The sequence below is a fragment of the Lagenorhynchus albirostris genome, chromosome 18 (assembly GCF_949774975.1).
Source record: "Lagenorhynchus albirostris chromosome 18, mLagAlb1.1, whole genome shotgun sequence".
Taxonomy (NCBI): Eukaryota; Metazoa; Chordata; class Mammalia; order Artiodactyla; family Delphinidae; genus Lagenorhynchus; species Lagenorhynchus albirostris.
In genome coordinates this window covers 76,445,873-76,462,345 of record NC_083112.1, presented here as the reverse complement: position 1 = coordinate 76,462,345, position 16,473 = coordinate 76,445,873, and the positions used below count along the sequence as shown (strand labels likewise).

The following is a 16,473-nucleotide window of genomic DNA, read 5'->3' as shown; positions in this document are numbered from 1 at the left end:
AACTGTAAAAACAGGCAGCGGACATCCCCACTCTGAGAAATACTGTGTGTCTAAAAATAAACTGTTTAGTCACTAACCCATATGGTTATTAAAGAATGGGGTAGATAGTGCCATGGTGGGGAACATACAGGAGATTCCATACAACAGTTTGGAAATAAAGTCTTGTGAACCAAAACAATGGCTTTCCATAACAGCCACTGTGCTCGCCGCAGACAATGGGTAACTTAGACACACAAACAAAAGATAAACAACAGAAGCTTCCAAAAAGGCAAAGGAAACACCTGCTACTTTTTAAATGGAAGAAGACACTAATGACTATTTCATATGGAGCCTTTATAATGTATGCTTCACCGTAGTGACCACAAAATGAGATTTAAAGCTGTAGAAAATTATCAGTCCAGCAATACCTACAGTTAGTGGGGAATTTTGTGTCTTTTCAGGTTATCTCTATTGGCAATAGGAGAAAACATGTTTATAGACAAAAAAAGGTTACTCGTCTTTCAGAAACAACATGTAAAAAAGGATGGCAATATATGCATAGATACCACAGACAACAGTAAAATGCCTCTAAATTGGAAACAACAGCATAACACTGATTATTTCGATTAAAAAATAGCATGAGACAGATGCCAGAAAAGTGAAACCATACGGAGGCTACTTCTCACGTCTACATTCCTGATTTGTCAGGAGGAGACTTAAGAGCTGCTGAAATAGTTCAGAAATCACATGAAGGAAAAATGGGTCAATCTGGACTGGTCTTCAGAGACAGAAACTTCTTTTATTTAACAAAAAAGACTATTGAAAAGTTTGGGGAAAGTTCTTCTCTTTGTGACTGACCCCCCCCCCACGCCCCCCCACCAGGAAAGGTCCTTTCAGAGATCCACGTCCTAGGTGGTCCATGAGGCCCCAGGGCGTCCGAAATCAATGGTACTTTTGTCAACACCTCCTTGAAATATCCAATGGCACACATCTCTTTTATGCTTTAAGTTTCTGTGAAATACAGTAAGGACACTTGGAAACTCCAGGGGGTGGGGGGCGGATGTAGCATTTTTATTAAAAAAAAAAAAGGAAAAGGTGAGGGGCTTCCCCCGGCTACTCGGGGTGGGAATGGGATATGGGATCTTGGCTGCCCCTGCAGGCGCCTCTCCCATCTATGAGCCAACTCCCTGTCGGTTTATTCCAGGAATTCCTGTTGACGCAAAGCCAACAGAATATAGAGATCCGTGGGGCAATAAATGGTGGAAATGGGAATGACAGTGAATTCCTGGAACGGCCAACGTCAGACCCGAGGCAGAAAAATTCAATTGTAGAGTTATCTCCTATGGCAGTGACACTGCCCGATGAAACTTCCCAAAGAACGGGAAATGTCAATGCCAAAAGTAGAAGGACGCTTGATGTCTTTGAAAATATTTATTCCTGCTTGTTCAAAGTGCTTAGGAACATCTGGACTAGGTTTGATACAAAAACTTGATAAATGTAGACAGGCACTAATGTATTCTAACAAAGTTTCAGGGCATTAACAACGCACCCACCCGGGGCTTTATTTTAAGTTCTAAGATAAGATTAGATGCTATAAATAACTAAAATCCCATGTTGAACACATGAATAAAGGGTTTTCTATGATAGTAAATTGCTAGTCTCCTGGAAACATACACAGAAAAGGTATAATATTTAATAAATATAAAATGCATACAATTAAAATACATAAATGTACATGTGTGTATGTATGCACACATATATGATGGATCCATTTCAAAAATCCGAGGTTATTTATTGTCATATGTATATCTTAATTCTAAGAAGAATCATCTTATTCCAGGCACTTTTACTACTTCAGTGACTGTTAGGAAAGGATACAGGATGACAATTCAGCATCCCTCATCCTCCATAAATGTCAGTTTCAAAGGACTAATCTATTCATCTTTCTGATCAACATGCTATTTCCATGACTCATCTTTCCTTCCAAGATAACTGACATTTTTGAAGGGCACCCTTTTGGTTAAATTTTATTTTTTTTCTACTAGAGAAGTCTTTTTAATCTTCTGGAATTAAGGAGTTCATTTTCACCCACAAAGTTCTTTTTGTTTACTTCCTTGGTCTGATTATTCTACTTGAGGGTATGCAGATGGCTACACATCCTTTTTCATCAATGCTATCCTCAAAATAAAGTCCTAAAAATACCCGTGGCAATGAACATTTAGACATCTCCTTTTTGGTTAGTAGCCGTTTCATGGAATGTCTGTGTTTGAAATAGATCAGTATTACACAAGCAAAGATGCATAAAAAAAGATAAAGGGGAGAAGAATACCCTCATTTCCACCATCTCCAAATCAGAAACTTTAGCTCCACCTTTCAGCAATTTCACAGTAATCAAAGTAAAATCTGGGTCAAGGCTGAAAAATTAACCGCACAAATGGAAGACCAAGAATCAAAAAGCAAAACCCAAAAGGAACACAACAAGAAACTTACTGCAAGAAAAAAACGGAGTTTTGGGTAGACACACATCGCTCGTGAGCCAGCGCAATGGTGTGTTTGGTGAAAATGGGTGATGGGATTTTTTTTTTTTTTTTTTTTTTTTTTTTGCGGGACGTGGGCCTCTCACTGTTGTGGCCTCTCCCGTTGCGCAGCACAGGCTCCGGACGCGCAGGCTCAGCGGCCATGGCTCACGGGCGCAGCCGCTCCGCGGCACGTGGGATCCTCCCGGACCGGGGCACGAACCCGTGTCCCCTGCATCGGCAGGTGGACTCCCAACCACTGCGCCACCAGGGAAGCCCAAGGGTGATGGGATTTTACGACACAGTCCTAGAAGCACAGCATCCAGACCAGGGAGGAAATAGTCTCCCTTCACTTCACGCTGGTCTGGCCGCTGCTGGAACGCCAAGTTCAAATCCGCAGGCCAGGACTCCAGAAGGGAAGTGAGAAACTCAGAAGAAGGAGATTAGAACGAGGGTACAACTTTCATATGAGCAAATGGTCGGGAAGTCAGGGGCACCGGTAATGCAACAGTTTATACTTTAATATGAAAAAAGGTTAGGAGACCATGTTCTTCCCTAAGTTCTGCTGAGATCAGTAGATTTGGAAGGAATGGAGTTGTGATGGGGCCTGTAGAGGGACAATGGAAGAGAAAGCTCACTGGGGTTCCGGGAGCTTTGCGGTTGAAGCGAGATGCTAGAGGATGGCCATCACCGGGGCGTCGGAGTTTGTGTGTAGTTGTGGGATGGGATGGGGAAGGTGGGATTCCTGTTCAGGAAGCAAGCAGGTGTCAGAGCTAAAGCCTTCCTACGTCGCAATTTTCTCAAGAGCTTTGGTGACAGCAATCACAGCACTTGCCGTGGGGGGTGTCACCTCCCGTACGCCGTGATGGTCATGCTGGTCCCATGAACCATTTGTCAATAGTGCTGAACTGTGCTCTTATTAATGGTATTACATTTTAGTGGTCTAACTGTAACCGAGCAGGACCCTATGCGGTCTTCCCAGGACAGACCCTTCCCCTACACCCTCGGCTGTAGCTCCTCTCTGAAGTACCCAGATAATAGTATCTGATGCACATTTCCTGAGTTGTTTTACAGATGCTAAAAGCCCCACCAAATGGAGGAAATTAAGTACTTGATGATCAAGAGCCCCCAGACCTCCTGGCGCCTAAGGATTGATAACTTTAACCCGTGACACCACCTGGTTACCTCACCATCGACCAATCAGAGAACTGTGCATGAGCTGATCACACACCTGTGACCCCCTTCCGTCACCTGGCCTTTAAAAATGCTTTGCCGAAACCCTCGGGGAGTTCGGGGTTTTCTGAGCACGAGTCACCCATTTTCCTTGCTCGGCCCTACAATAAACCTTTCTCTGCTCCAAACTCTGACGTTTCGGTTTCTTTGGCCTCACTGTGCGTAGGGCCCATGAACTTGCGTTTGGCGACATAATAATGATCGAAGCTCACCTGAAGCTATTGATATAGCTACACTGTAACCAAATGCATAACTTCAGCCTTCTTGGATTTCAAATGAAACATCCTAATGCTATTATTTAGTTCAACCTCTTTATCCTTGTCTCTAGTTGACCGGGAGTTTAAAAAAACAACAATTTAAATATAATACAATTACAGCACTAATATCACTTTACTGTATAACCCGTAGAGGTTAAGTCTATGTCTTCAGGACGTTCTTCAGTTCTTTTCTATACAACGCTTGAGGAGAAGCAGGCTGACGTCATGCCCCTGGCATCTCTTGATTTCAAAATATACTTTTTAAAGGCAAGAAAAACACTGGCCAGAGGAGAAATGATTTCAAACAAAGATGTGAAGCTGACCAGGGAACAGAAAGAAATCTCCTAGGGGCTCAGATACGCTTTCGCTTTATTTCTTGTCTGTGGCATGTCTTACACCGAGTTTCTTTTAAGTGAAGCTGTGGAATCAACCTTATTGTCTGGAAATTTTCAGTGGGATTCAGTGTTAAGCAAGAGTCCCCAAGAAAAATTCTGTTTTTGAGGAAGAGTTGAACTTTTTAAGTTCAACTTTTAGGAGGTGGATTATTTTCTTTTGCAATAACATATCATACTTTTCATTAGTTGGGTATTTTTTAGTGAATTTGACTCTAGATATATATGAATCTATTCTGAGTTGTGTGTGTGTGTGTGTCGTGTGTGTGTGTTGTGTGTGTGTCATGTGTGTGTGTGTTGTCTGTGTGTGTGTTTTCATTAAGTAACCAGGAAAGCCTTTCTTTTCTGGAGTCCTCTAAGAACAGAATGACTATTCATCAATCTCAGATGTATTCTTCCGTTCTTCCTGGGTAAGACGTTGGGAAATTTGTCAAGGTACTGCACCAACAATTCTATCATTCTACGATGAGAAATACAAACATTTGTAAAACAGCAGGTGTTAAATGATGAGGAATTACCCCCAAGGCCTTCGAGTGAGGAAGCCGTCTTCCTGTTTCAGCATTTTGCTTGGATTATCTGGCCTCCTATTCACCCCCCTCTGTCTTTTGGGCTGTAATGGTGCGCTTTAGGGCTGTGGGCACATAGTAGACTCTATTAAAGATTTGTGCATCTCGCCCTCAGCGGCAGGCGTATCCAGGCTGCCCAGGTATAAGACAATGGGCTACTTCTCTGAGTTGAGTTGAAAAGAGTAGAAGTGTTAAAAGCCAACATCCACAAAAGAAAACCGCTTCCTAGTCAGTCACAGGGTTCTGTTCATTTTGTATCCAATCATTGCACACTCATTCGTCCTCAAAGCCATGGCAGTATGTCTTTTACTGAATTAAGAAAGGCTAGTCTTGTTGGCAGATACTAAATGCGGGTGCAGGGCATACAAATGACCTTGACATCAGGGTTCTTTCGAAATATATCTTCACGAGGTGTGAAAAATGCCATTATCACCATTTGGAGTGTATTTTCTCAGAAAATCATGCAGAGCTACATACATGCCAGCACTTTAATTCTTATTACGGAGAGACCAACTTCTCCATAAAATTCATCTGTCCTCTGTTTCTTTATTTAAAACAGACTTTAAGTCTGAAGAACAGTTAAGTGCTTTACAAAGACATTTTAATGAAAAACATCAATGGTGACAATGCAGCTAAGAACTTATTAGGCCAAAGATGTTATTTACCCAGAATGAATGACTTCCATTTCACTTCGTTTTGCTTTCTTTCGCTGGAACCTTTCTGGTTCCAGATCTTTAGTAATTATCCATCCTAACAGTGTTTTGAATACAAAAGCTTTTGTTCCCATGGTGGGGTTGTAGGGCCTCGCAGGGGCTTAGGAGGGAACTGCCGTCAATACAGGGCTTGTACTGGGTTACAGGAAGGTCTAGTCCGGCTTTGATTCTTTTAGAATTCAGCCTTCTAGACTGGACACAGAGAGGAAGGGGACAGGGATAGTCTGATCTTTCTAATCAGTGGGGAAATACGCCCTTTTGAAGGCTTGCTTTCTACTTCCCATGTGAGTCAGACATCTGACGACTTGAATGACCTGGTTGTCTACACCACAATGGGCTAGTTTGGGTGGGATGCCAGAGGGCTCAGAATCACAGGCTGTTCAGGCTCTCAGGTTGAGCAGTTTCTTAAGAAAATTCTGACATGCCTAAAGCATTTAAAAATAAATTCAAATTCACCTGAATGCCAGTGATGTACGTAGCATCTTTGCCTTTGACTATTAAGGACACGGGTAGCTTCTTCTAATTCAAAAAGGAGAAAATAAGGCAGAGAAAAGACGACCCCCTCCCACTCTAGAGTGAGGAAATTGTGCCTGTGCCACTTGGTTTGGTCATTTCTGCCATTTTTCTCTGGTTATTATTTACTATCTCTGGAAGAAAATAGGAAGAGTAATTTCAAAAATGTGCAATCTGCTAGTTTTCTCTTTATTATAGGAGCAGTCCAGTTTAAGAGTGCTTAGACGCAGGAGCATTTAGCCTCTTGCATAGGCTGCCCCAGTGAACTGGACATGGATGCCTTTTGCATATGAAGACTCGACCTCTCTTCCTACTGAGTGAGGGAAGACAAATTCAGAGAACATGCTTCCATTTTCAGATGGCGTTTAGAAAGCACGTCATGTTTGGTAAGAATTTTCCTCTGGTCATTTTAGAAATCCTGCAATTGTTTACTAAGGATGGACTGGAGGTGAATAAAACAAAACAAAGGTCTTTGAAGACTGGCATTCCTTCTCTAAGAGAAAAGGACATGCTTCAGTGCTGTACCTGTCAAAACATTCCATCGGAGGAAGGAAGATGATGGATTTCCAAAGGCAGAGCTTAAGTCTGGCTTCAAAGAAGAGTAGAATGTTCCTTTCTCTCACCCCGGTTTATCAGTGGTCTCTTGGAGTCGGTGTGAGGTTTTCAGTCAAAACTCAAAACAGTATTATTATCATTACCCTGGCTCTGACCCACAGATATGTTCTCCTCGAGGCCATGAAAGGAAGGCCATTTCCCCAGAACTGTCAACTTTGGACTGGAACACAGTTAATTATTTTTTCACCATCCTTGGTGCTGATGGCGGGTGTGGATGGCCAGCCTCCCTGAGGTTTTGATCGCTGAGGCCACTGCCCAGAATCCACGGTGCCCCTTGCCCACATGCATCGACCAGCCGGCCAGCCTCAAGGCATCATTTTTGCGCTTCTGCATATACCATACTTTCACCAATGTCCCAGTTTTCCATAAAAACATCTAATATCAGTCTGTGGTCAAAGGGTTGGGAGAACAGGGACCTGCCTAGGTAAAAAAAAGTTATTTTTTTCTCTCAAGTTCATTTTCTCTTCTGCCTGAGCTCTGAGAATGTCTACCCTATGCTCCTTTTGTTTGGATGGAAATTCAGAAGGGAACAGAGGGGTGTGGTTCTCTCAGAAAGAAAGAGTGGGCTTCCCCCGGTATTTCTAGGGCGGTAGACACCTCAGGCAAGATTGAGTGTTTGTAGACACTAGGTAAGCATCTTTCATTAGCAACACCTGGAGACAAGAGCGCAGTATGATTTTTTCATTACGAAGGAATGTGGTCTAGGCTGCCAGAGCGACGTGTGTGTGTGTGTGTGTGTGTGTGTGTGTGTGTGTGTGTGTGTGTGTGTGTGTGTGTGTGTGTGTGTGTGTAGTTTCACCAGAAGTGGGACAAATGGATAAATAACATACGTAAACATTTAGAATTCTTCCTCTGCACTCAGGTACTAAGCTGCCCACGTGTCAGTGCTTCCTTATTCATCACTGATCGTGTGCCTACTGTAAATACTAACTACATTTTTTTAATCAATTATCTGCTCTGCTGTTAGCACAGCAGCAGTGTCGTGGGCAATTCCTGTTGTGGTTGATAAATGCTAGGCCACAGCCACGATGATTCATGTTCACCCATGATTTTCATGATCCCTATTATTTAATGAGGTATTTTACTGGAGGAAACATGGGAGTCCAGGACAAAGTTTGTCATGCTTCAGATAAGGGACATGATGGTTTCAATGGCATGGAAATACATTTTTTTCTCTAAGTGCTGACTTTCAATCATCAGATTCTGTCTATAATGATGTTCTTTGAGTCCACGCAGTGAGGTGGTATTAACATTTCGTCTTTTCAGGATTTAATAACGTATTCTTCCTTTCGGATGGGCTCCAAACTGGCCCGTGTTCTATCAAACTGTGACTAGTGTTAGAATGGTGCTTTGAAACTAAACATTTCCCTCACTGGGGTGGGGTTGGGAGCAGGGGAGTAAAGCCAGAGATGCCACAGTTGCTTCTCTCTGCTCCAGCTGCAGAATTAAATCATTTCTACAACACTTGATTGAAAGTCCTGCTCCAGGGCTTCCCTCGGGCGCAGTGGTCGAGAGCCCGCCTGTCGATGCGGGGGACACGGGTTCGTGCCCCGGTCCGGGAGGATCCCACGTGCCGCGGAGCGGCTGGGCCCGTGAGCCATGGCCGCTGAGCCTGCGCGTCCGGAGCCTGTGCTCCGCAACGGGAGGGGCCGCAGCGGTGAGAGGCCCGCGTACCGCAAAAAACAAAAAACAAAACACATCACGTATGTGCGATGTACAAACTAGGCGGGCAGCGTCTACATCTGCTGAAGTACTGTTTTCCTCACAGAAAGTAACCCAGTAATGGGGCTGCCTGTAGCCACAGCAGCATCGGGCGAGCCAGAACCACTGCCGTCCCAGAGACGCACTAAAAATAAGCACACGATGTGGAAAGTAGGTGAGAGCTATGTGTCGACAAAGGTTATACAAGCCCAGAAGCCAGGAGGGGTTTTTGCTATTTCTGAATCATTCTTCGCCCTTTCTGGGCTGTGACAGGGCAGAAAATGCGCACGACGAATTCCGTCAGGTCTGCCGAGCAGACCAGTAACAGGCATCTGCCTGGAAAGGCAGCAGCTGGTTTGGAAAGAGGTCTGCTACAGCAGCACTGATGTTTTCATTTCGCGCTCGCACGTGTCTCCCCAGAGCTGAGACAGATGGCCGTGTGGCTTAGGGGAACCCACCGGAGTGGCAGAGCACACACAGCACACACATCTGGAAGATCTATGTTCTGAGCATCTCCCTTTGCTCCACAGTGGTCAATCGGCCTTTAGATTTATACTGAGCATTTCAAAGAAAACAATTCAGTTTTATTGCCACAGCCCAGTTATACACATCTGAGGGGAAGGTTTACGATTAGCGACGCACGACAGAAGATACCGCCATCAGCGAGACTACAGCTCTCCTTGGAAGAGACCTTATTGCCACAGTGACTGTGGTTCAGAGCTGCTCAGGGCCCCTCTGCTCCCTTCCCTGATGCTACACGTCTGCTTCCTGCATCTCTTGGTTGCTGCCTACCTGGGCTGACAGGCGAGGGCCAAGGCCTGAGTCTCCTGCACCCCATCCATCCGTCACCACCCATCTCCGAGAGCTTTGTGTTCACACTTTGCTTCCTCTCTCACTCCGTTTCTCTCCGGTTTCTCTCACTTTGATTTATATTGTTGAATTTAAGGAATCTTGTGAGGTCGAGAATTATTTGCTCATACTTTGACCCAAGTCCAGGGACCCACAGACTGTGGGAAACTCTTAGCTACATGAAAAAAATGCAACGGCCAAGCACAACTTGCGCCGGTTCTCAGCCTTTGCTTAAGTGAGTGAGCTTGTCAACTGCACCCTTCCAGGAGCTGAGGCTCCAGTCTTGGGACTCCTGCTGCCAGGCCCGTGGAGGGTGAACATGGGGGGGATGACTGCACAGTGATGGGGAGATGCCGGGTCCCTCCCTCCGGGTTGGTGGTTCACCTCTGGGACCAGTCACAGTGGTGGTTTCTCCTTTTCCCACTGCAGCTCGACAGGCCGTCTAACCACCTCAGTAATTCCCAATGTTTGGGCCTTACTCGGTCTTTGTATGAACCAATTTCTGAATACCTGATTGCCTAGGAAAACAGGTGTCTTGCGAAGGTTAATGCCATTAAAAGGTTGAAGTCGCCTATCTGATCTGAGTTTATGGTCAAAAAAGTGTGGGAACAGGAACCTGACTGAGTAACTGAGATAATGAATTAAAATTGACCTCGGTTGGAAAAATCTGAGAACTTCACAACCTTTTTGGTGAGGTAATGCACAAAGGCAAAGGCATCTCTATCTGTTGAATCAGATGCCTCCCCTGTTCTCTCTCCTGTTTTCTATACTATGAAGCTTTGTATCACATGGAGGCAGTCACTCTGCTGTGACAGAAATTCTGTAACAGAAATTCTCTCTGATGCTTGCAGCTCAACTACCTTCCATCTCCACCGTGCGTAGAGAAAGAAAGAAGAAAAAGAACAGAAAAAGAGGACAGGGCTTCCCTGGTGGCGCAGTGGTTGAGAATCTGCCTGCCGATGCAGGGGACACGGGTTCGAGCCCTGGTCTGGGAAGATCCTACATGCTGCGGAGCAACTAGGCCCGTGAGCCACAACTACTGAGCCTGCGTGTCTGGAGCCTGTGCTCTGCAACAAAAGAGGCCGTGATAGGGAGAGGCCCGTGCACTGCAATGAAGAGTGGCCCCCGCTTGCCACAACTAGAGAAAGCCCACACACAGAAACGAAGACCCAACACAGCCAAAAATTAAAAAAATAAATAAATAAAAATGTTACCATTCTTTAAAAAAAAGAAGAAGAGGACAAAAGGGAGCCCTCCTACACTCCTACAGTGTTGGTGGGAATGTAAATTGGTGCAACCGCTATGGAGAACAGTGTGGAGGTTCCTTAAAAAAACTGAAAATAGAGCTACCATACGGCCCAGCAATCCCACTACTGGGCATATATCCGAAGAAAACCATGCTTTGAAAAGATACATGCCCGCCAATGTTGATAGCAGCACTATTTACAATAGCCAAGACATGGCAGCAACCTAAATGTCCGTCAACAGAGGGATGGATAAAGAAGATGTGGTACATATATACAATGAAATATCACTCAGCCATAAAAAGGAATGAAATTGTGCAATTTGCAGAGACGTGGATCGACCTAGAGATTATCCTACTAAGTGAAGTAAGTCAGAGAAAGACAGGTATCATATGGTATCATTTATATGTAGAATCTAAAAAAATGATACAAATGAACTTATTTACAAAACCGAAATAGACTCACAGACATAGAAAACAAACTTACGGTTACCAAAGGGGAAAGGGGAAGGGGAGGGAGGGATAAATTAGTAGGAGTTTGGGATTAACAGATACACACTACTATGTCTAAAATAGACAACAAGGACCTACTGCATAGCACACGGAACTCTATTCAATCTCTCGTAATAACCTATGATAGAAAAGAATCTGGAAAAGAATACAGATTTACATACATATATTTAAACCTGAATCACTTGGCTGTACACCCGAATTGTGGTAAATCGACTATACTTCAGTAAAAAAGCAAAAAGAATAGAAAAAGATATGGGGGCTGGACATCTTTGTCTGGTGTGACGAGTATGTGACCATTAGCGGTGGAGAAAGTCCGAGAATTTAGTTAGTTGCCTTTCGTTGTGGACAGCACCCTGTGGAGTACTGCTGGATTAGGACTTACACTTTCTAATTACTCCAGTATACTTAATAGGGATTATTTGAAGTCGAAACCCTCTAACAACAACAAAGTCTTAACTCATTTCTTAATATACGATATTTGTTTTTCTCTTTCTGACGTATTTCACTCTGTATGACAGTCTCTCGATCTAACCACGTTAACTCACTTCTTCAAGTTATTTACTTTTTGGATTCACTAAGCAACTGAAGAGATGGCTGGAAAACTGGCTAGAGAATCACAACTCTTGAGTCAAGACAGCAAAACCTCTTTTCTCTGACTGTGTGCTTCCCCCCATCCCCTGGAATCTCCTCCATATAGGTTAACATCTGGCCAGAGGTGTGCAGACACAAAAGATTACTGGACTGGAACACGAACTCATCTGAAAGTCGGAGAGCTCGAGTTCGGTTCTGGACTGAGACTGGAGCAAGTCACTTAGCCCCAAATGTCACTGTCCTCCCATGAGAACTGGCAGATGTGGCTAGGGCACCCTCTGCACCTCCCAGCGCTGGCCCGGGAGCGAAGGGTGCGCAGACCGCTGGGCCTCAGCTCCCCCCCTTCCTGCCCCCTCTACCGATTTGCTGGAATGGTCCACGGGGCGGCTGGCTCTGTCTGCGAGACGCAATTCTCTTCCTGTGACAACGCGCCTCCCGCCACTCCAGGGCGGGGAGTCTGGCTCGATACAGAGCTTGCTCTCTCGGTTAGGACGAGAAGTCCTTTGGAACCAGAATCCACAGTACCTTTGTGATTTCTGCGTAGAGTCTACAAGTTCCCCAGTGACATACAGTTTCTGGTGTTGGCTGTCACCATGGCGAGGAAAACATTAACTGGACCCCGTGCCCATATAAGGCAGAGTGAGCCCGGAGCTCGGGGAGCGTGGCTCTGCAGCCAGGCCCCGTCACAGCTGCTACGGTGGCACCGAGGGGAAAACAGACAGCGAGGGACCCCAGGGGAAGCTGTGGGAAAGAACAAACTATGCACACAGCTCTCAGAGTGGCAAAATCCGCCCACGGCTATTTTTGTGTATTACATGACTTCTGAAAAATACTACCATCCCAACGCAGGGCAGAAATAGCTCTGCTTTCGACAGGATCCCATTCGGGCAGACTTGTTAATGAACAAATATGTAATATACACACACCAGGTTCGTAGAATGGACACGGACGTTCTATTTTCATAAATGACTGCGTAAAGTACATGCGACTGTCCTAACAATAAGTATCTTTAGTAATACACTGGGCTCACCCTGTAGACAATGATAAATGGGGTTAGTTATTTCTCCTCTCTGGGTTTTCTTCTTATCTCTTACCGTCAGCCATTCCTATCACCTTACTGATCAATATTCAATAGCACACCTGAATCAGTCGGGCAGCCCCGGGTGCTGACCGCTAGAACCACTGGGGTTGGATCTGTGTGGTCCAGGAACGGGGTCTACGTCTCTCTTCATGACTCCAAACGCTCCAGAGAGAGGCACCTGCAGGCCAGTCCCCTGGTGGGGCACCGCTGGCCCTGGCTCTTGCACAAACTACCCGGACAACTGCCAAGTCTGAACTTAGTTTGACCAAGATTGATAATGTGTCTGAAGGAAAGTCAAGCCCATGCTAGGTCACTCATGTTAATGAAATTAACCAGAAGGTGTCATTTTCTACTTTTTGGCAATGCGTAGAAACAGAGACAAGGTATTTTCTTAATCAGGGATGACAGGAAATAACACCTGTGCTGTAAACTTAACTAAACTAGAAAGACTAGGGGACCTGCAGAAATTCTCTTCTGATGACCTCTTTGAGAAGACCCTCAGCGTCATTTAAGAATCCACTGCTGTGCAGACGGCATCGCATACAGAAACAATCAGAATGAACTACCTTTATGGAAGAACAGTGTTCTTGCAAAAGCATTATGGGAGTTATGTTCACGTATTGGTTCTACGTTAACTAATCATAAAGATTGAAAAAGAACAGACCCAGCCCCCTTCTACTCAGTCTGGGCTCTGTTTGGCAGATCCCAGGGAGAATGCAGGTCCTATCAGAGCTGGGGTCCCTCCAACTCGGGCATGTCTCACAGTTGCTTGTACAACACTCATTTGCCTTCTTTGTGACCGCAGAAGGCTAAGCTAGCCAAGCGCTGGGGAGGGGAGAGCCCTGCAGTCAGGCTTTTCACCACTGCCCCAGAACCATCGCTGGGAAAATCTATAGCAAGGGACCCCAGGGGAATTTAAGTCTCATGGAACGGTTTCCATATATTTAAAAATACTTCTCGTTGTTAAATGCTGATAAAGCATCTTCAACTAGCAACTGCTTAAGCATGAAGTCCCCACTCCAAGCAGAGGAACACTTTACTAAAGCAACAACAGCAGAAACTGTCACGATGAACACAGCCCGTGGAGACGGAAGCTTTGATCTCCTGGCAGAAGATCACTCCTCAACTGTGAGCTATGCCACTAAAATAATGGGGAGTCGCATGTTAGTACATAAGCTCACCACATTTATAAAGGGGTTCCCTGCCATGCCTTTTACGTATTTGACTTTTGGGGGCGACTCAGGTAGGGAAGGATGTAGGGTATGACACCCAACCTCAGAGGCGGGTCTCCAACCAGATGTCTCTTCCTCCTGGTGGGTGGGGATGGAGCACGGCTACTTTGAAAACTGACTTCAGAATTCAACTTGGTGAAATGCATTTGGAGCCCCCGAGGATGGCTGTAATTCCTGGTTCCAACAAGGACAGGGCAATGCAGGCGAGAAGCCCCAGTGGCCTCTTACTACCTGGCATCGGACAAGCATGAGTCCTAGAGGGAACTTCGTGATTCCAAAGCGTAAGGACTCAGAAGACTTTGTGATGTAAAACGAAATACTGCTTCCCACAGTGCCACACACCAAAATGCGCTTAGACGTGTAAACAATTCCTTTTTAAAATCAGCAATACCAAGACTCAAACATCAGCTTTAAAGGCTACACTTTGATTGAACGTATGACACCCAAAATCAGGTCCGTATTTCAAACTCTGCCAGATGTTACGGTGATCATTTGGGGGGACGGTTTTTCTCTGACTTACCTATGAAGTGGGCTTTACATAAAGGGCATTCAGGGAATGAGTGGGATCATTTTAAAAGCCAAAGCGATTCTCAGCGGTATAATGGCAGCGCCCTCTAGTTTAAATGGCTATTGCGGTATAAATGCGACTATGCTTTCTTTAGGCAGTGTTTTTACAAAATGTATGCTTATATATGATAGAAATATAAAACGCAGTTGCATGATGGGTACCTATATGCATACACGTGTATTTGTGACAACAAACAAGAGAAAAGAGGCTTGAGAAAGTTAACGCTGTTCTCAATGTATTAAGAAAGTGGTATAAATCGACCCAATTTTGCATTATATTATTGTTTGCTTTGTGGGAAAGAACGCGGCTGTATTAAATCTCTTAGGAATGTATGCAAAGGACTTAACCAGGCAGGATGCGGCACTTCGTTCAAAATGGATGTGTAAGGAAGATAATACTGCAGTGTTGCGACTTACCCATCCTCCTTTCTCGGGGTAGCACTGGCAGCCCCCACTGCAGTCTCTCCCTCCACAGGGCACATCGAACTTCTTCACGCCCTGCGAAAATGAAACACAAAGCAGAGAAGTTAGCGCAACACTGCGGCTACACTATGCGTCATCGTGTCAGGTGCTGAGAGCCCTTCCAATTCTAACAACTACTCATTCAAAACTTTCAGTACGTCTTTAAAAAAATAGAATTTAATTTTCAGAGCAGTTTTAGGTCCATAGCAAAAGGTACAGAGACTTCATGCACAGCTCCCCCGGGCCCCAACCTCTCAACCGAAAACATCCCTCACCAGACGGGACATTCGTTACCATCCGTGAACCTCCACTGACACCATCACCACCCAAAGTCCACAGTTTACATCAAGGTCGCTCTTGCTGCTGTACGGTCTATGGTCAATAAGCCTTTTTTCAGTGCCTATTAAATGCCAGATGCCAAGCTAGATCCTGGGGCTCGAAAGTCAAGGAGAACTTTGCCTGGATCCAGGGATCCCACGTGAAGTGAGCCTTGGATACTGTGTTAAGCCCTTTAGCTTGGAGGAGGAGTCCAGGCACGTAGGAAGCAGCCCTTCATTCTGCCTGGCAAGGTGGGGGATGGATTCTGGGAGGAGGCGTCCAAGGCTGAGTAGGATGGGGTTAAGATAAACGCGCAGGGCGCTCCAGGCCCCATTACACAGCATGGGTCCCGGTGAATTACAGGGAGAAGGGGCTTCTGATCCGGAGGCAGAATTTGCAAATACACCTGGTACGATGACAAACCCTCACCTCCATCACAGGGTACCCGCCATCCACGGAGAAGCCCCGCGGCCCTTCCCTTTCCCTGAGACGTGCTCATCTGGGGTGCCGAAGAGGAGGGGTTGGGGAAGAGGCTTCTCTTAAGTATTAATTCAGTCGGGTTGGGGTGACCTCAGTGAACTTTTCATCAGACACCGAGATATAACTCCTTGATGACTTTAGTGGATGACTGGGCGAGCTCTCTGGCTGGACGACTCCAGCGAGGAAAAATGCACTTATTTCTTGCCCTCTCTCTCAGAATTTCAGGCAAAAGATGGGCTTGGAGATTGGACCGTGTCTGAGCTCTTCCTTTCAGACGGTGTCCACAGCACTAAATATTTTGAGTAGGAAATGACAATCAGATTGGCCGTCTTCTCCCTGCTCTCTGCTCGGCCAAGTGTCGGCCCTTCCCACTCCCACCCCCGTCACCCCCGACAGGCGAGTAAGCACAGCTGGTCCCTGGGGAACCTCCGTCTGGCTCGTCACTCTTGGCCAGACCGTTCGGATCCCCCATGCAGCCCATCCGGTGGGGACCCTGGGCGCGGTGAGCTCTGGGGAGCACTCGGCCAAACCTTACGGAGCAGACAACACTTCCCGACAACAGAACCCATCCCAGCTTTAAACAAAATCGCATTTCACCATAGCGACTCCATCCTCGCCTGAGTTGTCTCAGTGACTAAACAGGGGGTCACTT

At 45.6% G+C, this 16,473-nt stretch overlaps 1 protein-coding gene across 2 annotated transcripts in view; it reads right to left on the bottom strand.

The window, feature by feature from the left end:
* The window catches only part of COL4A2 (collagen type IV alpha 2 chain), a 177,951-nt gene that overhangs the window by 108,346 nt on the left and 53,132 nt on the right, over window positions 1-16,473 (bottom strand). For both annotated transcript variants that reach the window (XM_060129545.1, XM_060129546.1), the window contains exon 4: window positions 14,979-15,059. In XM_060129545.1, the coding sequence (XP_059985528.1) occupies window positions 14,979-15,059 (81 nt within the window). The remainder of the gene's footprint in view (window positions 1-14,978; window positions 15,060-16,473) is intronic.